A 24,121-nucleotide genomic window follows, 5' to 3' on the forward strand; every position below is an offset into this window, starting at 1 on the left:
GATGTTGCGTTGTAAGGTTTTAAGACTATAGAGGGGTGTGTGTGTGTGTGTGTGTGTGTGTGTGTGTGTGTGTGTATCTATGCAGGCACACCCATGTGTGATGTAGGATTCTTTCTCCCTATTCTTTTCCTTTCCTGTATTTCTCCTTGATGATTTTACCCAAGGCTCAGGGGACTGAATGTGTCAATTGGTGATACTGTAGTCACCAGTGAGCCAGCTGAGCTTTCAGAAAGGTCACTGGTTAGTGCTAATAACCAGACACAGAAAGTATATAAAACGACTTTTCCAAAGAGCTTACCTGGAACTTCTCAAAGATTTGTTTCTCCCATGTGGTCCTTTTCCAAGTCAAGAGTCTTAAAGACATCACAATTTTATAGAGAAACTGTTTCTCATCGACATAAAATTAGCATTCATTTTAGATGAAATCCAGAAGTTCCAGAACTTGAGACTTTGGTTGTTCCAAGTGACTGAAATGCCGAAACAGAAAATCCGCAGTACGTGTAGGGCAGACAGACAGACTTGCAGTGAATTCAGTCAAAGGCTTTTACAAAGGCTGAACGGGCGTCAGCACAAATTTTCTTTCTAAAGACAGTCCGGTTTGAATCTTTCAGTATTGCCATGAAAGTCAAACTAGAGGAGAAAGTCAACCTTTCATTCAGACTCTCTTGACTTGGGCCTTGAGTTGTGAGATTTGTCCTTGGGAGATGGCAGGTGAAGGTTTGTTTCTTTTATTGCTATGGAAACAGAATGGCAGCACCTCATTGGCTCAAGCACTCAGCTCTTAAAAAGAAGGCTGGAGAAGCAGCCAGCTAACAAATTCTCTAAGACACAAGACAAAATATGCTTCAGATATACTTTCAGAGGGGGGCACCTGGGTGGCTCAGTCGGTTAAGCGTCTGACTTAGGCTCAGGTCATGATCTCGCAGTTTGTGAGTTCAAGCCCCATGTCGGGATATATGCTGACAGCTCAGAGCGTGGAGCCTGCTTCAGATTCTGTGTCTCACCTTCTCTCTGCCCCTCCCATGCTCATGCTCTGTCCCTCTCTGTTTCTCAATACGTTAAAAAAAGAAAAAGAAAAAAAAGTAGGACGCTTAACCTATTAAAAAAAAAAAGATATACTTTCAGAGGAAATAGAATTAAACTGCACTCCTAAACTTAATTGGCCTATGGCAGTAGTTGCCAGACAGGAGGAGGGTTTTATGTTCTTCTGTCATTTGCTTACAGAAACCTAAAACTCTGAAGTAGGCAGTTTCTTTTTTGAATTTCAGGCTTTGAAATCTGTGAAAGTATAAATCCCCTAGGGCAGGAATCCTTTTCAGTTGCCAAGGAGTTCGAAATTTTTCCCCCTTAAGTTTTCCTAAGCAGAAAAGCTGCTTTTTCTCATTATAAGAAAGAAATATGCCTGCTTATGATAGACCAGGGGCTTTCATTTTTATTCTACTGCAATTCACTATAAGAAATATATTTTACATTTTATGATAAAAAGTTGCATGAAATAGTACCTTTATTACATGCTATTCTCATCTATTTTTTTCTTCAATTTAAAATGAAAGCTCATTATAAATCCATTTGATTGATTTCATGATCCACTGTTAGGTCACAACCCATAGTTTACAAAACATTGTTATACATTCATCCATTCATTTGACTTCACATTTATTATCTACTGTGTGCCAGGTACTGTTGTAAGGTGTGGGGATATATTCAGTTTGTGTGCCCACAGAGCTTAGAGACTAATGGGAAAGCAGATAATAAATTCAATAAAAGCACAATGAAACTTAAGGGCCTCACCAGATGCAGTGGAAGTGTACAGCAGGGACTTCTAATGAGTCAGACAACAATTTTAGTCACAGAAGGGATTTGATTAGTGTTGCATATTAGAAAGATCAATTTGACTGCAATGTTGAGAAACAATTGGAGAGGCCAAGTCAGGAGGCAGGGAAACCAGTTAGGAGTCTGTGGCAGTGGTCAAATGAGAACAATGGTGGCTTTGGCTGAGGGAGCTGCAGTAGGGATGGAGAAGGGAGGAGAAGTAAGACTTGGTGATTGATCAAATGTCACAGGAAAAAGGAGGAGGCAATGATGGTTCATGGGTTTTTAGCTCAAGCAATTGAGTAGATGGCAGTGCCAGTTTATTGAGATGAGAAAGTCTCGGGGATAAACAGGCTCAAGGGAACAGATCATGACTTTGGGCTTGGATATGTTGAGTTTGAGGTGCCAGGGAGAAACTCAAGTGGTGATGTCCATTACAGAGTTTGTTCCATGATTTGGGAGTTCAAAAGAAGAGTCTGGGCCAGAAACACTTTAGGAGTCTTCGGGGTAGATTTAAAGGAAAGGGATGGATGAGATCACACAGGTAAAGGGTGTAAGAAGAGAATAGGTTCTACAACAGAGCCCTGAGAAATATCACCAACACTTACGACAGTATTTCTTAAAGCTAAGTTAGAGTTCAAATGTGTATAACCATCATTTGAATGAAAGAAAAAGGTTCATTAGTTTCATGAAACATGAAGTGTGTAAGTAGTGCTACCAAATTGATGCATACTCAGCAATGTCATTGGAGAATTGGGCATTTTTCATCTTTCTATCATGCCAATCTCAGTGTGTCAAGCACCATGGGCAGACTAGATGGAGACAAACTTCAAAAACAAAGAGGGAGGGAAAGAAGTTACAAAGATAACAATGAGTAGATTTGACTCATCTGGTCAAATCCATCTCCATCTAGAGACTGGATTTACTTCAAGTCTGTTTGTGTGAAATTTTATATTCAAATGCTTTCCTACAATAAAAAAAAAAGCAGGATTTGGGTCTTGTGTAGAGAGTGGCTAACAGCAAAGATACAAAGGAAGCAGGCACAGAAGGAAGTCACTTGACTAGGCCAAGGCTTAGCACTAATTACCACTACTTTAGGATTTTTGTTTCCTCCTTTCTTCTCTTTAGACATGAGTACAATTTTGTCAGATTCAAAATAGCAGAAGGGAAGGAAATGAAGGCTTTTAGGGACTAAGTGTTAACTGCTCTTTTCTTTGACTTAATTTAGGGAAACTGTGGCATTGCAAAAAAGTCTCTTTCCAAAGACCCAGGAAGGGGACTGATGCTAAGAACATTCTCAGTAACTTTCCCCAAGCAATGCTCCTTATTATTTGGAATGGAGGTGTAGGAGGCCAGAATATCAACAGTATAAGAAAGTAGACGTTGAATAAATGAATGAGAGAAACTGTGACTTAAGAATCCAAGTATATCATCAAAATTAGCTTGCACACTGGGTTGGGAAACGGGCCTTGTGTGATGCTGTAGCCCTAATGAAGTGACAAAAGTGATCAGCCAGTGTGTACTTAGAGGCTTTCCATTTGGGTAGCCCTATTTGTGGCTTTCTGAGAATACTCCCAGTGTGGAAAAGTCAGTGTTCTTTTAGGAAGCTTATCATTATCTCCAAGTTGCTCAATTTCCTTTGATAATTTCTTGTCTATCAAGATCTCATTTTAGGGTGCTAAGTTCCACTGACTCATTCAGCTTTTTCCAAGTGGCCCCTCACCAGGGAGCCACAGGAATTATATAAGCACCTGCAGTGCCACTCTCACATCTAGAAAGAGGGGCCACCGCCCTGAGCCCTGGGCTTTAGAGAGTTCTGCATATCACAGGTATACCCAAAAACCTGAGTTTATTAAAGAACACATAGGCACTTGATCTGCAGCTCAGCGCTGGAACAGCAGGACCCACAACCCAAACATCTGTTGTTCTCATCAGTAACATCATTCAGGATCCAGGGAAATGCTTCTCCACACCTCTTGTCCTTTCTCTTCAAAACAAAAGATGACTGTGTCAAAATGCTATTTGTCTTTCTTTGTCTGCCTTATTTCCCTTAGCATAATACCCTCTAGGTCCATCTATGTTGTCCTAAATGGTAAGATTTCATTCTTTTTTTTTTAATGGCTAATATTTCATCGCATTCTTTACCCTTTCATCTATGGATGGACACTTGGGTGGTTTCCATATCTTGGCAATTGTAAACAAAGCTGCAATAAGCAAAGGATGCATATATATTTTCAAATTGGTGTTTTCATTTTCTTTGGGTAGGTACTCAGTAGAATTACTGGATCATATGGCATTTCTAATTTGTTGAGGAGCCTCTATACTGTTTTCCACAATGGCTGCACCAATTTATATTCCAACCCACAAGACATGAGGGTTCCCTTTACTCCACATCCTTGCCAACACTTACTTCTTTTTTATAACAGTCATTCTGACAGGTGTGAGGTGATATCTCATTGTGATTTTGACTTTCATTTCCCTAATGACCAGTGAGGCTGACAATCTTTTCAGAGAAAGGCAAATACTATATGATTTCGCTTATCTGTGGAATCTAAAAAACAAAAGAAACATACAAAAACAGAAACAGACTCATAAATACAGAAAACAAGCTGGTGGTTGCCAGAGGGGTGGGGATGTGGAATGGGTGAAATAGAGGAAGGGGATTAAGAGGTACAAACTTCTAGATATAAAATAATCATGGAGATATAAAGTACAGTATAGGGCATATAGCCATTAATATTGTGATAACATTGTATGGTGACAGATGATGACTACACTTCTGGTGAGCATTGTATAATGTATAGGATTGTCAGATCACTGTGCTGTATGCCTAAAACTAATATAATACTGTATGTCAACTACACTTTGATAATAAAAATTTTTTTTTTTAATTTTTTTTTCAACGTTTATTTATTTTTGGGACAGAGAGAGACAGAGCATGAATGGGGGAGGGGCAGAGAGAGAGGGAGACACAGAACCGGAAACAGGCTCCAGGCTCTGAGCCATCAGCCCAGAGCCCGACGCGGGGCTCGAACTCACGGACCGCGAGATCGTGACCTGGCTGAAGTCGGACGCTTAACCGACTGCGCCACCCAGGCGCCCCAATAAAAATTTTTTTTAAATACTAGGAAAGTTTCTGGTTTGTGCTGTTGCTAAGGTCAGAGACAGACACTGCTTTGGAATTCAGGAGGGATGAGGGCAGTAGTAGTGAGGTGAGAGGAAAGGTAACTTGTAGAAAGTTCTCAGCAGGGATGCATAGATTCATGCATAATGAAATACTATTTTCCAGTGGTGCTGAGCACCCATTTTTCACTTCTTTTAATGTTTTCATTTATAATTCCACAGGTACTTATTTATTAAAGCAATACTTGGAAGACTTGCATGTTGTGACTGAAGAATATTTTACAATATGAAGTCTGATTACCTTAAGATTTATGTATACGTATGTATAGGCCTAGATATAACACAAAAAAGGTAGGGTGCTAATTCTTCACATTATTGTGTGGAATTGTGTGGATCTAGAGATTCCCTTGAAAGATGGTGAAATAGCTTTTTAAGTGGTAGCGAATTACCTAACATTATTTTGTAAAACTTCCTGGCCCTTTGTTGTAATGCTTAAATGTAATGTAAAAATCTTACTTTTAAACAACTTTGTGATTTTTCTAAGAAGGCAAGAAAAATAAATTTTATGGAATACTCTTTAAATTATTTGACTTTTGTATTTTTCTCTAATCTCACATTACATTTGGTGTGCTTTACTTACATTTTCTTAAAGAATAAAACTCTTCATGCCTGCCAGCAGCTGTATTTTGTCATATTTGCCAAAAATGCACAGCAACATTTGTTCCTTTGAAAATTCTATGGCATTTGGGGCCTTATTTTATAAAAACTAATGAAAAACAAAACTCACTACTAGCATAACTCCAACTTAATATAGTAAAAACAGAGATGGAAGTCAACAGAACACCCTCAATTGTTGCCCTCATCAGAAGGTTTTGGGACTTAAACGCATCTACTGCTCATCATTTGTGAAAGAAAACAGAATTAAAGATATTGGGAGGGATGCCTGGGTGGCTTAGTTGGCTAAGCGACCAACTTTTGATGTCAGCTAAGGTCATGATCTCACGGTTCATGGGATCAAGCCCCATGTTAGGTTCTGTGCTGACAGCATGGACCCTGCTTGGGATTCTCTCTCTCTCTCCTCTCTCTCTCTGCCTCTCCCCTACTCAATCTCTCTCTCTCTCTCTCTCAAAATAAATAAACTTAAATAAAAAAGATGCTGGGGATATCACTAAATTTTGTATCAAAGAAAAACAAACAGAAAAAAATGTATCAAGGAATTAGAGATTCATACTTCATTTACTTATCATAAAATGCTCAGAATTCTAAATGGATATAAAATGCATTTTTCAAAAAAAAAACCCCAACAATTAAATTGTGATAGAGAAAAGAGAACATTAAAGAACTTTTCTATCAGAGTCCAACAATTTTCAAATTTAGTTTTTTGGAAATAGCTTTTCTTTTTTCTCTTTTCTTCTTCTTTTAAAGTAGACTCCACACCCAGTGCAGGGCTTGAACTCACAACCCTGAGATCAAGACCTGAGATTGAGTCAAATGGTCCACCGATGGAGCCACCCAGGTGCCCTTTTTCTTCCTTCTTTCCTTCCTTCCTTTCCTTTTTCTTTTTTTTCTTTTCTTTCTTTCTTTCTTTCTTTCTTTCTTTCTTTCTTTCTCTTTCTCTCTTTCTCTTTCTTCTTTTAAGAGATAGAAGTTTATTGAATACACTGCAAAGGAGTGTTGGGCATGACATCAAAGGAGAGACTGTCTGCAGTGAGGCAGTGGTGAGGAGTCACAGTTACAGGGTGAAGTGAGGGAGTATGGGAACATACGGAATTTTCCCTTTTTTTTGGTAATCTCAGGGACCAGTGCCTGGTAATTGATCAGTTAGGGCCTATGGCTATTTCAAGGTGGGATGCTTAATGAGACTCTGTGCATTCAGCTTGGTGATTGCTGTGAGCCCTTTTGCCTTGCTCAAGCTGTTCCTAAAAGGGGCCTCTATATTCCTCCCTGATAGACTGACAATAACAAATCTTTGGCATTTGGGTGGTCTTATCTTTAGTGGCTTCTTTCTGCTAAATGAGGGGCACTGAGATGTCTCTACCTATGGGTCAACATTGGTCAGTTGGGAATTTATATGTAGGAATTATGAAAGGCAGAGGCAGCTGAATCCAAGGTAGACAACATACATGAATTTCTGAGTAGAAAGGGTCATTTGTTGGCTTAAAGTTAAGGCAGTGAAGGAATCTTGGCACCAGGTGGAGAGACATCAGAAAAAACAATGAAATAAGATTATTATTATTATGAGAAAGGAAGCCTGAATAAAAGGCCTTTGATAGTTGACCAAAATCTTCCTCCAGTCCAGGAGTTTAACCAATTAAAGAAGAGACAGATTGATCTTTCAAAGTGCCACTTTGAGTATTCATGTCTTCTAGTAATCCTGTCACATTAATGTGGTAATCTGGCGTAGCATAACATTCTGTTTTAATAAGGCAGAATAATAGAAATAATAGGATAATAGAATAAAGGAATAATAGATTCTTCCATGACATGCAGTCAGGATATCAAGGGCCATTTGGTTTTGGAGGGCTACCTTTTGAATTTATTGGTGATGGCATGTTGGGCTTAGTTAAATGTGGCCACCGTATGTTTGGCTAAAGCCTCTTTTTGCAATTTTATATCAATAGAGGCAGCTCTTGGGACAAATAAGGCTAAGGGAGCCCTCTTTATTTGATGTCTAACCTTAGCAATATCCCAATTATGAGGAATCACTGGCAAGTGGGAGACCTGTCTGGGGGTATTGGCATCCCCAAGTACATCATCCAATCCAATCACAAGGAAAGTGGGGCCATCAATTATTTCCATAAGTCCATATTTAACCCCATGGAGTGGAGACCATTCTGGCTCTTAAGGAGCAATTTTGTCATCCCAGACATACAGAATTTGTTAAGGTGATAGTTGGGTTAAACAATTCTTAGGGAGTCCATCCCATTTTCCAGTTGTTCAAATAACCATATGCCCATTATTCTGTTATTATCCCCACAGAATAACAAGCATGAAGACTGTCTATACATGAGCTATTGTGACACTTTCTCTGAAGTTTATCTCAAGTTGTCTAGCTTAGGTAAACAACAAACATTTAAAGACAATCAGAACTAGAATTCAACATCTGCAGAAGTGTTATTAAAATATACTTTCTCTCTAAATTCACACTTATTTCTAGAAGTAGTCAAATCAAGACTAATTCATTTAAGAAACAAGTCCAATTTTAATGAACTTGGCCTAATTATTTACATAAGCTCAGCAAGAATAGAGATTGATCATATAGACCTTTTTAAAATTTGCTTTGCTGGAACTTTTCTATTTTTCTTTTTTAAAAAAATGTTTATTTATTTAGAGAGACAGAGAGCATACACGTCAGCAGGGTAAGGGTAGAGAGAGACAGAGAGAGAGAATCCCAAGCAGGCTCTGTGCTGTCAGCACAGAGCTGGACGTGGGGTTTTGATCTCACGAACCATGAGATCAAGACCTGAGCTGGAATCAAGAGTTGGTTGCTTAACCAACTGAGCCACCCAAGTGCCCCTGCTGGAACTTTTCATAAGGAATCTTGAGATTGAACTTTTAATGCACTTTTTTTCCCACTACTTTTCAAAATTTATTTTTTAAATTTACATCCAACTTAGCATATAATGCAACAATTTCAGGAGTAGATTCCTTAATGTCCCTTACCCATTTAGCCTATCCCCCCTCCCACAACCCCTCCAGTAACCCTCTGTTTGTTGTCCATATTTAAGAGTCTCTTGTTTTGTCCCCCTCCCTGTTTTTATATTATTTTTGCTTCCCTTTCCTTATGTTCATCTGTTCTGTGTCTTAAAGTCCTCATATGAGTTAAGTCATATATTTGTCATTCTCTGACTAATTTTGCTTAGCATAATACCCTCCAATTCCATCCACGTAGTTGCAAATGGCAAGATTTCATTCTTTTTGATTGCCGAGTAATACTCCATTGTGTATAATACTCCATTGTGTTTATCCATTCATCCATTGATGGACATTTGGGCTCTTTCCATATTTTGGCTATTGTTGATAGTGCTGCTATAAACATTGGGGTGCATGTGCCCCTTTGAAACAGCATACCTGTATCCCTTGGATAAATACCTAGTAGTGCAATTGCTGGGTCGTAGGGTAGTTCAAGTTTTAGTTTTTTGAGGAACGTCCATTTGGAACCATTTTCCAGAGGGGCTGCACCAGCTTGCCTTCTCCCCAACAATGCAAAAGGGATCATCTTTCTCCTTATCCTCACCAACATCTGTTGTGGCCCGAGTTGTTAATGTTAGCCATTCTGACAGGTGTGAGGTAGTATCTCATTGTGGTTTTGATTTGTATTTCCCTGATGAGGAGTGACGTTGAGCATTTTTTCATGTGTCGGTTGGCCATCTGGATGTCTTCCTTGGAGAAGTGTCTATTCATGTCTTTTACCCATTCCTTCACTGGATTATTTTTTTGGGGGGGTGTTGAGTTTGATAAGTTCTTTATAGATTTTAGATACTCACCCTTTATCTGTTATGTTGTTTGCAAATATCTTCTCCCATTCTATTGGTTGCCTTTTAGTTTTGCTGATTTGAACTTTTAATACACTCTTGAAGCCAGAAGCCAAGCCAAATACTTGCCATCAGACATGCCTGCAATACCTGTAGATTTGGGCAAATTCCCCTTCTTGAGATCCCCAAAATATCCTGAGGCTCCTGCCTCTGCCAGGAAGTGATGTTCCTTACTTACCTGATAAGGCTGCTGAGAACTCTGGAAGCAAGGTATCAGGCCAACATTCCCATGGGACTCTACTGGCTTCATAAAGTCAACCTTAATTCCTTATAGCAGTCTGGTTATATCTGAGTCTATGCATGTCTCTTGCAAATATGACATTCCAGTGAAAGCCTTGGTAATATAACCAGTGTTTCCAATGGTGTCTTGTTGCAAGGAGAATAGATTCTCATTGAACTTATGCAACTAATTATAATTGCTATGGAACAAAGAATACTCACCGAGAGTTTCTGAATTTCAGAGGGTTCAGGTAGGGAGAAGAGTTAAATGTTTCAATTTGTCCTTAAAGGACTACTTTATCACATTTCTGTAAGTCATAGATATTTTAAGAGAAAACTTTCTCAATCTGGAAGAGCAAACATTAGAGAACTAGCAATGCTTCAAACAAAAATCACAAAAACTATAATCTTCCATAATTCGTTCAGTCCCATGTTATTAATTCTAGTTATTTGGATGCAGCTTTTTTTGTTAGTTCTGGAAATTCTTACCCAGTTCAGTTTTACAATCTTAAAGATATCAAATACCTGTACTTGTCCCCTGAAAAAGTCCTTTTCATGAATTTCTTTACAGAAAAAACTCATTTCACAAGAGCATCAGAACAATAACTATAAATGACAAAAAAAAACCCCACAAAACCTTAGAAATGGACATGGTTAAAGATCTGAGAGTTCATTATAATGCAACTGACACGGAAATCCAGTTATTTCTGTGGCACAGAACATTTCAATACTTCAAGTAATGACCTTATGACAGAACATATTAAAACTTTAGGGATTTTATGTAGTTTCTAAGACAGTTATAGCATTTACCCATACAATACAACCTAAGGCTTAACATCATTTATTTGACAGTGCTTCCCAAGTAACTTAGCATACCAAATAAACAAGCCTAATTAGTAAAAAACAAAAACAAAATAAACCCACTTCATTTACAACTTAAACCTATGGGAAGTTTATTAAAAACCCTTAGAAAGTTTTAAAGCACATACCAAACAGAATTATAGATCATTAAAGAACTGATAAAGATAACAACATAAAAACTTTGGTTTTCTGGGCAGCTAAAGAAAAGAAAAAAACAACTTTGTTTCATTTTCTTATCAAGAGCAGACCAACAATCTGAGGAAACTTTGTCTTCTAACAGAAAAGGAGAATTTTAATCGCCTACCAGTGTACTTTTAAAACCCATTCATTTCAACCTTAGTTTGTCCTGACCGCACATAAAATTCTTTTCTAGAGCTTTGACTTCACAGATCCTCTACAACTTTTTTGCATTCAGATTTTTGTCCTAAGTCTTTTCTCTCCAAACAAGTAGTCTCATTTTAGGACAAAATTACCTTCTTTTTCCCCTAAACAAAAACGTGTTCTCATTCCTTATACCTTTCTTACATGTCTCCTACTTTCCTACACAGAGTTGCTTTCCTTATCATTTCCATCAGTCTTAATTACATACAGCAGAATTCTAATTCTTAGAACTTTAGTCTCCAGTGAAAACTAAATAGTAACCAGTTGTGAACTATTACATTAGAATTCTTTAGACTGGCAAATTTATAAATATATTTCATGATTTTTAGGAACATGCATTTTTCATAGTACAATCTTTTTTAAAAGTTTATTTTTATTTATTTTGAGAGAGAGAGATAGACAGCAAGCATGGGGGAGGAGTCAGAGAGAAAGAGAGAGACAGAGAGAGAGAGAGAGGAGAGAGAGAGAGAGAGAATCCTAAGCAGGTTCCATGCCACCAGTGCAGAGCCCAATGTGGGGCTCAAACTCATGAACCTTGAGATCATGATCTGAGTTGAAGAGTTGGATGCTTAACCAACTGAGTCACTCAGGTGCCCCCATAGAACTTTCAGTAAGAAACAAAACATGTTTTCCAACAGACCCAAGTATCTTTAGTTTCTCTGTAAGAAGAAATCAAAAGCAGATAAACCTATATTTAATAACAATTGCTTTAGTATTCTACCTTATTTGGAAAAGACTTAGATGTCCAATGAATTCAATTCAACTTATCATTTAACTTAGCATACCTCAAAGTATCAGGTTTGATAGCCTTCCACAGGGTCAGATGGCCATGAAACCAAGCAAGACACATTCTACAGTTATTGAAGAGATTGGGATTTGGGGACAATGCCATGAAGTCTTGAATACGTGGGACTTTTGGTCATTTGGAGGAATTCCAGCAAAAGAGGTCAAGCTGGAAAATAGTATTATATGAAAGGATTCCATGAACGGGTCATACCTTTTGATCTGGGAGTTTTTATTAAGGCCAGGAAATATTACATAAAAAAGATGAGACATTTTTCTCAGGATTTGGGTGTCAAATTTATTCCAGTTCTTAAGAATATAGCCCAAGGGTGAGTCCAAAGGGATAGAGGGGGGTTTGTCTCACAGTCAAAAAGACTGACTGTTGATTCCCAAAGGGGTGCTCCACCACAGGGAATGGAGCTCCAATTCGTGGTCACGATTTCAGTTAGGGCATCCCAATGACCTGAAAAAGGACTGGACCTTAAATGGGGCAACCGACTCTACTGGGGTGTTCCACCAAGGAGAGGGTTGCAGCAAGGGGCAACAGCAATCCCTGCTGGGGTGTTCCTGTAACAGAGAAAGCTGGACATGTGGTGGCCAGTTAGGGTCAGAAAAAAGGAGAGGGAAGGACTCACCATTCAGATGCACAGGAATATGTTTTGCTATAGATCAAGATGGCAGCTGGATCTGTGGGAACAAAAAAGGGAGGGGGGAATTCCAAAATAAGCAAGTTGGGAATAGAGACCTAAGAAGAGACAGAGTTGGGGGAGAAGAAAGGGGTCCATTGCCCTCACAGGCACCAGCAGCCTGACTTGTTCATCCTCACACCTTTAGACCATACCAGGGAGTTGCCCTGGCCAGATATCTTCAGTTGTCTGAGGAGTACTAGGGTTAGACGACCAAAGGGCTAAAAAAGAGAAAGGAGAGGGAGGGAAGGGTCCTTATGAAGGACAAGAGGGAAAATCCATCACTCTTTTGGGCAAGGACAGTCCAGTGGGCTCCCCGTGGGTCTTCTGATCCTCACTGAGGAGTAACCTCTGCCAGAGGAGGTTGTCAGTTTCCCAAGGGGTACTAGAATTGGTCCACTGAGGAGGGAAAGTCCCGAGAAATTCCTAAGGAATCCAGTAAGAGTCCTGGGCCAGCAGAGGCTCACCAAATATGGGGTGCTACAATTGGGTGGGGCCAGTGGCATGGGCAGTGAAAGCATTCACCCAAGGCAGAACAAAAGAGAAAGAAGTTAACTGAATACACCACAAGGGAGCGCAGGCAGGACAGCAAAGGAGAGACTGTCTGCTGGAAACAGTTTCTAAATAGCTAAGAGTATCAACAGTAAATTGTGGACTATAGGAAAAGAATTGCTTTGGTCTTTTTCAAATTAAAGATCTGCAATGATGTTTTGTTGCTGTTACTTTGCTAAGGAAACAATATGGCATATATAACACTCCCTTTATTCTTTTTAAACATATCTCAGAAAATATAATAAGACCTATTTACTACATATGACTTATAATTGGTTTGTCTTGTATTGCTTTGGCAACAGAGGTTGTCTTCTGTACCAAAACCAACATAATGGAAAGGAAAGCCTCAATGCAGGATAATCTGTGAAGAGCACTGGGACAAAAACACCAAAAGACAAAAATTTAAGAAGATATTCATGTTTATTATTTGATTTACATTTGACAAAGCAAAGGTAGGTGCACAAAGAGCTGTTTGACAAAGTCAAGCCCTAGATATCAAACAACAGAATTTCCCTGGCTGCCCCAGAGGGCACTTCCAACACCACTCCTGGGCAGCTGTGCTCCACAATGCAACCACTCAGCTGTAGACACTGTGGTGTTGCACTTGGGACTGCAGGCCTGTGGGATCTGACATCAAAGGGGTGGGCCATTAAACACTTGAGAGCTCTAGTTCCAGATGTCAAAAGTCAATATTAGTAACCAAGTATCAGAACGGTCAACAACAACAACAAAAAAATAGCAGACTTTGAATGAATACTGTACAAAATACACCTTTTATAGAGAATAGGCTCTTGTTGTGAGCTGCCTCTTATTTCCTCCCTTTGCCAAAGTCTGTTCATTCATGTCAAATCAAGAACACAGAGTATAAAACTTAAAAAAAAACCAACAGCTACTTTAACGATGGTCATGAAGTTCTCCCTAAGACCAACGCCTAAGGCTATTACATAAGATTTGAGATCATCATAATTCAGGGAAACTTTTCATTCTGAGCCCACGAAGGTATCCCTCCTATAGAGAGTAGGATACTTAGAAATACCTGAGGTATAATCACTGAGAATCTTCCTAAAGGAGAAAAAAAAGATTGGAGTTTCTTATATTGGCATAAAAGTACATACACAGTTGATACAGAAAAACTAAAATGTGAACAGTACTCAAGTGTAACAGATAAAGTGAGGAGAAACTTACTACAAGGCTCCAGGTCTTCTTCCTATAATTTGCACACTTTTGTTAGAATAGAGATTCTCAGGCTGTACCAAAAATGATTTTAGATGGAATCTTTAAAAACAGTAAAACCCAATTTCAAAACATTCATTTTTAGAGACAAGCATGTGCCAGTATACAAATCATTATGTTTCTGGTGAAACAGTAACATCAATCTAGTTTTCAAAAACTGAAACTTCAATTAGATGTGCTTATTTGGCTGTGAATATGCCCTCACCCTGCCTCCAAAATGATCATTTTAGCATCAGTTATTAAAAAAGTATACTAATTATACAGAACACTCCAAAATCTAGCTTAGTTTACAGCTATTTATATAGTATACATAAATCTGATAATTTCATAACTTTGTACTACTCTCTGGCTGTACATTTGCCCATTTCCCGATGTTTCTTGGAAACTGGTAACAGCAAGATTATTTTCTTAGAGAATAAATAAAAAGCTTTAAGAATTTGCTAAAATAAGCACCCCAGAGTTATTTTATGAAGTAGAACTCAAATACTATTTTTTAGAAGTGAATTGGAATATTCTGGAAATTTACACATCTTTAAACATGGAATTCTTCTGGTTAATGCCTACCACATTCAGGGACACTTATGTTCACTTATGGGAGACCTGCTAGAATCCTTTCTGAACATGTCAATGTAAGGTCTGCTGATGTCAGCATGACTAACAAAAGGGGAGAGAAGGCGGAAAGGGCACTTTCACTTTTTGTTTTTAAGAAATTTAGAAAAGTTTTATTAAGCTTCTAAAAAGCATGGTAAACTCACACATTCTTACCATGCACACATGTGGGTTTTTCTACCCTTTTGAACACACAGCTCTTTATGTAGGAGAGGCACCACAAGAGGAGAAAGTAAGGATCCTCTGCAGGCATGAGAATAGGTGTATGTATGGGAATCAGAGCAAGACTCTCATCAAGAATGCTTCACAAAACTGCCTTCCGGTTAAGTCAGAAGTAAGGAGCAAAACATTTGCAAATTAACCATCAAAAAGATCACGTAATATGCCTCCCATTTTTAATAACAAAATAATTAGCCTCCACCCTCATCTCTTCTCTATCATGCCTTTCATATAATGGTTTTTTTTTTTCTGAACTGTACTGCCTAGAGAAAGCCATGTCATGATGAGGAATAGGCCTTGATTAGCGACAGTTTGTAAAACAGATCTGTTTCTTCCCAATTCACAGCCTTGTGTCACACTGATGAATGCTGAAACCGAATTCCCGAGTTTCACTTTGCCATTTCATAGAATCTGTACAAAAAAAAAAAAAAAAAAAGATTCCCAGAAAAAAAGCAAAAACTTTGACTTCCCCATTAAAAAGTTCATTCTCTAATTCTACAGATACCAAGAAAAAGACGATGTATTTTAATTTTACAGTGAAAAAAAACCACAATCTCAAAGCAAGCACCTGGGTTTTACTTCAGCTTATAATAATTTAATATGCCTGAGAAATTTTGTGCAAATACATGTCATCTTTAATGAAAAATATGCATAGCACTTTGGAAAAAGTTTAGTTGCAACTAACTTTACTTACAAAAAAACGTACAGACATAAATACACAACATTCCCTAATTCCTATTGATTGCACTTCTGGTTTAACCTCTTCCAGTCTCCAAGGAAATTTGAAAGCCATGTAATTATGTTCATATTTCTTGGCCACTGTACTTATCTAAATAAAATATTTTGAAAACAAGTTTCCTTGGTTCCAACTTACCCATATTTTCCTTCTTAAAGGACATCATTATCCCCCAATTCATGTTGTTTTTTGGGAGGTGTTGTATAAAAATACAAATTTAAAAATGAATTTTTATTAATCACAAATACAAAAGGAATTTGGGTGGTTTGGGCTCCCAGTGGCTCAAAGGCTTGAAAACAGAAAGCAAAAAGAGAGTCTCCACTATTCTGATTTTATGAAAAAGATAAAATTCCTTTCTTGCTAACGCTGTGTACATACCATTTGATGGATATGTAATTTATCCAGACATTAACAGGGTAAAACATAAAAGCATCTTCCTTGTCTCAGTAACAGACAGGGCTTACCTCAGCAACCCTGCAGTACAGCTTTTTATAGGCAATGGTCAAGGCTTCTCCCTTTTTCTTCCCATCTCCTAACCTGGGTTCTTCCTGCTTTTGTTTACTAGGAATAAATGTTCTAGCAAGTTTAGTATCTCTGGCATATTTCGGTATTACTGAATTTATTGTCTAGTCACTTTTTATTTTCAAGATAGGAACATTCAACTGAAGGAGTATATTAAACCTTTCTTCCTTTTCTGCCTCCAAACACTCATGACTCATTCATCTATACTTGCAATTTATTAGACCTCATTCATTAGGGGCTCATCTCAATTCTGTTTCCATTCTTCCACTTCCCCTTTCCACATTCACAATCCTTCTGCAACATTCCTTATCTCTCAGTCAGACCAGACTACATGTATCAGTGCAAATCTATCCTTCATGTGCTAATTTGTTTAAGAGATCAGTTAATTGCTGAACTTCAGTCTTCCTTCAGGACATCCATTTTTGGCGAGGATGTGCATACAGGCGTGCCAAAGCTACCCATCATGACTGGAAGACTCTGATTCCTCCTCAGTCCACTCAATAAATTGCTACCTGAATTTAAATAAATAGCAGAGTCTGGTCTTTGAAGACCAATTTCTGCCTCTCGGCTTCTTCCATTTTCCTGTGCATTAGGGGTTTTGATTACTCTGGCTATCCCCAGTCTCTTCAGCCTGTCCACTAAGTTCATCTTCAACTGGCCAACATCAGGAGGGTTCCGGGAAGGTCTCAAACCATACATCTCCTGGAGGAATGTTTCAGCTGGTCGGGAGGCCAAAAAATTTTCAGAGAGATGCACTCGAGGCTCAAAGGGTAAAGGAGAAGGGCAGGGTGAGTGAGATGGTGAATTTGGTGGTGTGGAAGGAATAGCCAGGGATTTGGGGACAGGCTGGAAGATGGCGTTCTCTGAAATTGGGCTGTGATACACTTTAGCAGAAATGCCTCGTTCCTGTAGAAGTTTGGCCAAGCTCATGGTGCTGCTGAATGTTATAGTAGAATCTCGTCTGTTGGTAATAGATTCACCAATGCTGAGTCTATAGGACATAGCAGGAGAATTCACCGCTGTGTTTGATGAACTGCTACCAGTACTTCCACAGGATAATGAAGGGAACCCAGAACTTTGAAAAGAAAGAAAGAAAGAAAGAAAGAAAGAAAGAAAGAAAGAAAGAAAGAAAGAAAGAAAGAAAAAAGAGGTTTAAAAATAAAAGTAATTTCTAAACAGCATTTAAAGTAATCACATTAGTTATCCACAGTAAATATAGAGGCACAGGCAATGTATCAATAACAAAAACTCTGTGGAAAGATCTGAAGAGTAAGACTTTTGATGTTACTTCAATGACTGGTTAATTATTTGTAATTTGTAACAATGAAACATACTTCTTTTCATAGGTTATGAAAAAGTTTACTGTACTCTAACTTTATTCTTAAATTTTAATTCAAAATATATATTTTTGGGAATATGACTAAATTTTATGATAGAAATAAAAGAAATTAGGGCACCTGCGTGGCTCAGTCAGTTAAGTGTCTGACTTGGCTCAGGTCATGATCTCACGGTTCGTGAGTCTGATCCCTGCGTCAGGCTCTGTGCTGACAGCTCAGAGCCTGGAGCTTGCTTCGGATTCTGTGTCACCCTCTCTCTCTGCTCCTCCCCTACTCACTTTCTCTCTCTCTCTCTCTCTCTCTCTCTCTCTCTCTCTCTCTCTCTCTCTCCCTCCCTCCCTCCCTCCCTCAAATAAATAAACATTTAAAAAAAGTTTAAAAAAAAAGAAATAAAAGAAATTAAAATATTAGTCATTCATTGGTTGATGACCATTTGGGCTCTTTCCATAATTTGCCTATTGTTGAAAGCACTGTTATAAACATTGGGGTACATGTGCCCTTATGAATCAGCACTCCTGTATCCTTTGGATAAATTCCTAGTTGTGCTATTGCTGGGTCGTAGGGTGATTCTATTTTTAATTTTTTGAGGAACCTCCACACTATTTTCCAGAGCAGCTGCACCATTTTGCATTCCCACCAGCAGTGCAAGAGGGTTCCTGTTTCTCCACATCCTCACCAGCATCTGTTGTTTCCTGAGTTGTTAATTTTAGCCACTCTAACCAACGTGAGGTGGTATCTCAATGTGGTTTTGATTTGTATTTCCCTGATGAGCATCTTTTCATGTGTATGTTAGCTAATTGACAATAAATGATATTTAAAAAATAAATAAATAGACAATAAATTATATTTAAAAATATTTCATAGAATTTACCTGTGGAGCTGAAAATAAAATAAATAAAATAAAATTGAAAGCAAAAAAACTTTAAAATATTAAAGGAAGTAAATTTCAGAAATTTTTACTACTATATCCATTCTATAAAGTGAAAGACACCAGAGACAACAATCCATAAATAAATAATTCTCTAACCTTTTAGAAAATACAATCTTTTATATTAAACCTAAGACGCTCTTCTAAAGAGAAATTTATTTCCTTTTAATCTTTCAATTTTATATTACTAAAAACTAATAAAAGTTGAAATGATTAAACTTCCATTTTTGGGGCGCCTGGGTGGCTTAGTCGGTTAAGCGTCCGACTTAAGCTCAAGTCATGATCTCATGGTTCATGAGTTCTAGCCCGTGTTGGGCTTTGTGCTAACAGCTTGGAGCCTGGGGCCTGCTTCAGATTCTGTGTCCCCCTCCCTCTCTGCCCTTCCTCTGCTCATGCTCTGGCTCTCTCTCTCAAAAATAAATAAACATTAAAAAAAAAATATTTTTTAAATGTCCGTTTTCAAGAATGTTAATTCCAAACAAAAGTAGTATAAGGATACCCATGGAACAAATGTTTCTTAACCTTGACTTAGAACATATGTTTCTTGGAAAATAAAAATAATTAAAAGCTTTAACAACTATTAGAAACTTTCTTATTTTATGTTTTGTTAGAAAGGAAGAAAAAAACTAAGAAATCATGTACTCGAGGAAATGGTGATAGAATGGAGAAGCGACTTCTGTAGACAATTTTCCTCCCTTAAGCAAATGTTACCAGTATTTAATAGACAAACTTTCACTTAACATAAAATACTCAGTATATCAAGGTAACAAAATTCTAATGATTATGAACAAAATTATTAAAATTCATAATTTATTAATGAACTTTCTAAAGTACCAACTAGTATAAAAGAAATAAACTAAAAACATATTTGGCTTCTTGATTAAACAAGTCCAACTAAGAATCTCTAATAGGATGCCATCTACAGACTATTCCTAGTTTTCCACCTCCCTGTCCCTACTTTACTGTAGAACTGCCAGTCCTTTCCCAAACTGTACACTTCATATGATGGTATCAACTTGTATTGAGAGTCTTCCCAGGAACCAATTCTATAAACTTGTTATCTTGTTGACTATAAGAACAAAGTAGAAAAATTGCACATATGCCTGTTCATTACAGACTTATACTGAGGTCTTTATTGGATGAAAGCCAAATGCTTTGCGAAACAATTGATTTGCTCTTACATACCTTGTAAATCATAATCTTATTTCCCTCTACAATGGCAGCTAGAAAGTTAAGACTCAGATACATGGTTCACACTAGCAAGTATATAAGACTTTATGTTACAACTTGTATACTAATTTTATTCTATCCATTTTATATCCTTACCTTTGATTCCTCTTTGCTTCATTTTTCTCCTCTACTTCTAGTTAACATTATCCCTGCAATGTTCTCTATACCTTTGAAAAGTACCTTCAATTCTTTTGGGAATTGGTGGGCCAGAAATAGCAGCAATATGGCTGAATAAGATCCCTCAATTATGTGTTAGAATATTCATGTTCTAGCCTGTGTAGTAAATAATTTGGCCTTGCCCAAAGGGTTCTGGCCTTTGCCCTCAAGCTTCTGGAAAGTAATCTATGCCATGTCTGATAGAAGTGTCTTTGCTCAGGATGAAAGCTGGCCACACTAGATCTTGGGGTGAGCCTGGCCACACCCAATAGTTTTAGGGAGGGGACTAGCCATGCCAGAGAGAACAACCATGTGGTTTAAGGTGGGGACTTTAGGTCACTGGATCTGGAAGTGAGCTCAATGGGTAATCAATCAATGGGTAATCAATCAATCAACCAATAGACTATGCACTAAAGCCTCAATAAAAAATTTGGACACTGAGGCTTGGGTAAGCTTCCCTAGTTGGCAATATTCTGCATGTACTATCACACATCGATGCTAGGAAAGTAATAAATCCTAAGGACAAGGGAAACTTTTCATGTGGAACCCTCCCAGACTCTGACCTATTATATCTCTTCTTTTGGCTAATTTTAACCTATATCCATTCCCAGTAATAAATAGCAGCCATGGGCATCATGTTTTCAGAAAGTTCTGTGAGTCCTTCTAGCAAATTATGAAACCCGAGAATGGTTCTGGGAACCCTGTGAACTTGCAAGTGGTGTCAGAAGTGAGGGGAGTCTTGTGCTGAGGACTAGTCCCTCAAATCTTAGAGCTTGGCTTACTCTGGGCTGCAGTTGGGTCATTTGCTACCTTTCTGACTTGGACCAGTTACCTAGACTTTCTCTGTCTCAGTTTTTCCACTTACACAATACATACTCACTTGCCCTGCCACTTTGAAGAGTTACAATGATCAAAGGAGAAGATACAATGTGAAAATATCCTAAAGACAAATGATCATAGAACATTAATTAAAAATCTGAGATTTACATGAAAGTAATTTTAAAGGTAAATTCATGAAAACAAAGTTTTCAAAAGGAAAGAAATTTTAGGCCTCAAATTGCCCAGACCCCTTACCTGGGGGTAACCTGAGTGATATCAGAAGGATGCAATATCCTACAGGTAGTGAAGGTGAATGTCGAGTTTGTGCATGACAGACACTTTCCTGGGTTTGAAGTTGCAACTGAAGTAGAGATTTTTGTGGAATCAAAAAAAATTGAAAGACTAGGTTAATAATGTAAGACGTTCATCACTATTAATAATATAGCATTAATCAAGGGTATTTTGTACAAAAACCACTAAATTTGGAAATGAAATATACATATTGTATTAGTATCACCTGGCTAGTACATAGTTGAATCCTTCAATACTTTAAAACTGTAATTTAAAGGGATTAAAAATAGCTTGGAAATAAGAAAAAAACACATTCTGAAAAAGTACATTAACTCCCCCGCCCCCAACATCCCAAACAACATCTAGTCAGTTCAATCTTTCTAGTCAAACTACTCCAGCAGTTCTCAAAGTGTGGTTTGCAGATCCTTATGGGAATCCACAGGTCAAAACTACTTTCATAGCAACCCTAAGATGCTATTTGCCTTTTTGACTGGGTTGGCATTTGCATGGTTGGTACAAAAGCAATGGTGAGCAAATCTGCTGACACCTTAGCACAAATCAAGGCAATGGCACCAAGCTATGTGAATATTTTTCACTGTTGTTCACCCACCATAGCAAAAAAAAAAAAAAAAAAAAAAAAAAAAAAAAAAAAAAAGCAGCCAGATTCACACAAGAACGTCTTTGATGAAGCAGTAAAAACTACTTATTAAATCTTGACCCTTGTATCCTAAATTCTGTATGATTAAATGGGAAGTTAGTATTAAGCACTCTGCTGCATACCAAGATACAATGGTCATCTAGAGGAAAAAGCACATGGGCAATTGAGTTGAAATTTTCTCATGGAACACCATTTTTAACTGAAAGAACAACTAACAAACTAGTTATTCAGACTTGGCTATGTGGCAGAAATTTTCTTGGAAATGAAGGTAGTGAGCCTGTCTCTTCAATAAATAAAAATAGCTTATAGGATTTGCTGTCACTTGCACTTTCAAGTGAAAATTCAAGTTTTGCAGAACTTATATCCATCCCTGGGAGCTTTAAAGCTTCATAATAGTAAAAGACTTATCTGATGACATAGGTGGTGATAGTAATGTAATTTTAATATATTATATAATGAAATATGTTAACATTTAGAGATGTGCATAACTCAGAGAACCAATATTTTCCAAATGACTAGTGCATGAAGTTATAAAATCATGCATGGGTAAAAGATGCATTCAAAGTGTAGGATAGACCAACAGACTTTAATGTAACAAAGTATGATAGGTTTTTGGATTCCATATTGCTACAAAGAAACTGCTACTTATCAAGTTTTGGTGTAATATCAAAAAAATATTCACAAACACCTGAAGGGGTTATTAAAATACTCTTTCCTTTCATACCTACACCTCTGTGTGAGCCTGCATTTTCTTTATATTCTTCAAGCAAAGCAACATACTATAATAGACTGAATGTAGAAGCTGTATGAAAATCCAGATATTTTCTTTCAAGCCATAAATTAGAGGCTTACAAAATTGTAAAACAATACCTTCTCACTATGTAAAGGAAAGAGCTATTTTTCATAAAACATACTATTTGTGTTAGCATGTAATTATTATTTTTAAATGAGTTAATAAATATTTTTATAATTTCTCAGTTTTGATTTCTCACATGGTAAATATCAATAGATACAATTCACAAAGACAAGCTCTCTGGAATTCTCAATTTTTTTTAAGGATGTAAAGAGATCCTGAGCTCAAAAGGTTTATGAACCACTGACTGAATTGATCTTTCTCTCTGCCCAATCTACTTATGCAGGCTGGTTAAGAAGTAGAATGAGAAGGGCCACTATTGCTATAGATTTCTATTTTCTTATGTTAAAGACTGAGTACATTCCAGTTAGATTTAAATCAAGGTAGTCACGCGACCATACCGTTAAGTCAGAATGCAAAATTATTGGACTACATTCACCAAGCACTATTCTTACCTGTAACTGGACCACTAGCTGAAGTAATGGGTGGAAGGAAGATTCCTGTTACTGGCTTGGATATTGAAGGGTTCTGTTCCACTTGAAAAGTGATACCTTCCTCTTCATCCTCTTCTAAATCTGAGAGGTGATAGATGGCATCCTTCGGCAATTGGGTAAAGCCTTTAGTGATGACACCTGGTCGTGGGTCAAGAATGGTTCCTAAATTTGGTTGAGCAAGCTGCTGCCAGTGGTGCAAAGTTTGTGATCCTGAACGTGCAAGGCCAACAAACAAACAAACAAACAAACAAAACAACAAGGTATGCTTTAAATTTCCCAACAAGTATTCAATCTTGACACAGAGGCTAAAATTATAATGTGTGAAATATTAAGGCTAACAATAAAACTACTTATTCGGTCTTAATGTTTTGGTAAAATTTGTATGAAGTTCTCTGTGGAAGACTGACAAGATGCTAAAGGTATGAACAATAATCTTTCAATTTCAAAAGTTAACTTTAAAAAGGACACCTAAAGCAGGGGTGAAAAAGTCAAGGCAGCACCCTTGAGAGGAACTAGGATGCTGAGGTAGTGATGAGAAAGAAGATATGCACCTCAGAGGTGGGGCTGTATTTTCCCAGGTGAACAAAAATCAATACTTTCTTGGCTTGAAACTACGCTTATGAACTTTGAAGTCAAAAGCCAGGCTCCTACATTAAAAGACACCTGAATTTCAGTGTTTTGTTTTATTTTTTGTATTCTTCCCCATCCGGCTCATGACTCTCCTTTCCCCAGGCTCTTCAGGCAGAGTAGGAAAGTGAAGGAGATGCTAAAAGGAAGATATATCCCTATGGTTCTTATCTATGAACTCTGGCAAATGACCATCCCAAGCACCTGCACGAGATGCAATGTCTAATTATGTCACTACAGACATTTCATCCTAAGGGGGCAACTCTGACAAATACCTGAACTGATCATTAATGAATAAAACTAACTTATAGAACCTTTGAGTTTGAGGGTTCCTTATAGATTACCAACTCAAAATTTTGTCTAATGCAGACTCTTTTATGATAATAACAGAATCATTTGAAGGTAATCAATATTCCATAAAACAAATTTATTTTGAATTCAAATTCTATCTTAGGAG

At 37.6% G+C, this 24,121-nt stretch overlaps 2 protein-coding genes across 4 annotated transcripts in view; both read right to left on the reverse strand.

The window, feature by feature from the left end:
- Nucleotides 1-765, reverse strand: part of FLACC1 (flagellum associated containing coiled-coil domains 1) — a 44,238-nt gene extending 43,473 nt beyond the window's left edge. Inside the window, exon 1 of the mRNA XM_030326178.1 lies at nucleotides 299-765. The gene's annotated coding sequence lies outside the window, so the exon portion shown is untranslated. The remainder of the gene's footprint in view (nucleotides 1-298) is intronic.
- A 12,588-nt stretch (nucleotides 766-13,353) lies between these two features.
- The window catches only part of TRAK2 (trafficking kinesin protein 2), a 65,858-nt gene continuing 55,090 nt past the window's right edge, over nucleotides 13,354-24,121 (reverse strand). For all 3 annotated transcript variants that reach the window (XM_030324103.1, XM_030324105.1, XM_030324104.1), the window contains 3 exons: nucleotides 22,999-23,247; nucleotides 20,997-21,102; nucleotides 13,354-17,346 (listed from right to left, as the gene is read on the reverse strand). In XM_030324103.1, coding sequence (XP_030179963.1) covers nucleotides 16,668-17,346; nucleotides 20,997-21,102; nucleotides 22,999-23,247 — 1,034 coding nt within the window. In that variant the 3' untranslated portion in view covers nucleotides 13,354-16,667. The remainder of the gene's footprint in view (nucleotides 17,347-20,996; nucleotides 21,103-22,998; nucleotides 23,248-24,121) is intronic.

The sequence above is a fragment of the Lynx canadensis genome, chromosome C1 (assembly GCF_007474595.2).
Source record: "Lynx canadensis isolate LIC74 chromosome C1, mLynCan4.pri.v2, whole genome shotgun sequence".
Taxonomy (NCBI): Eukaryota; Metazoa; Chordata; class Mammalia; order Carnivora; family Felidae; genus Lynx; species Lynx canadensis.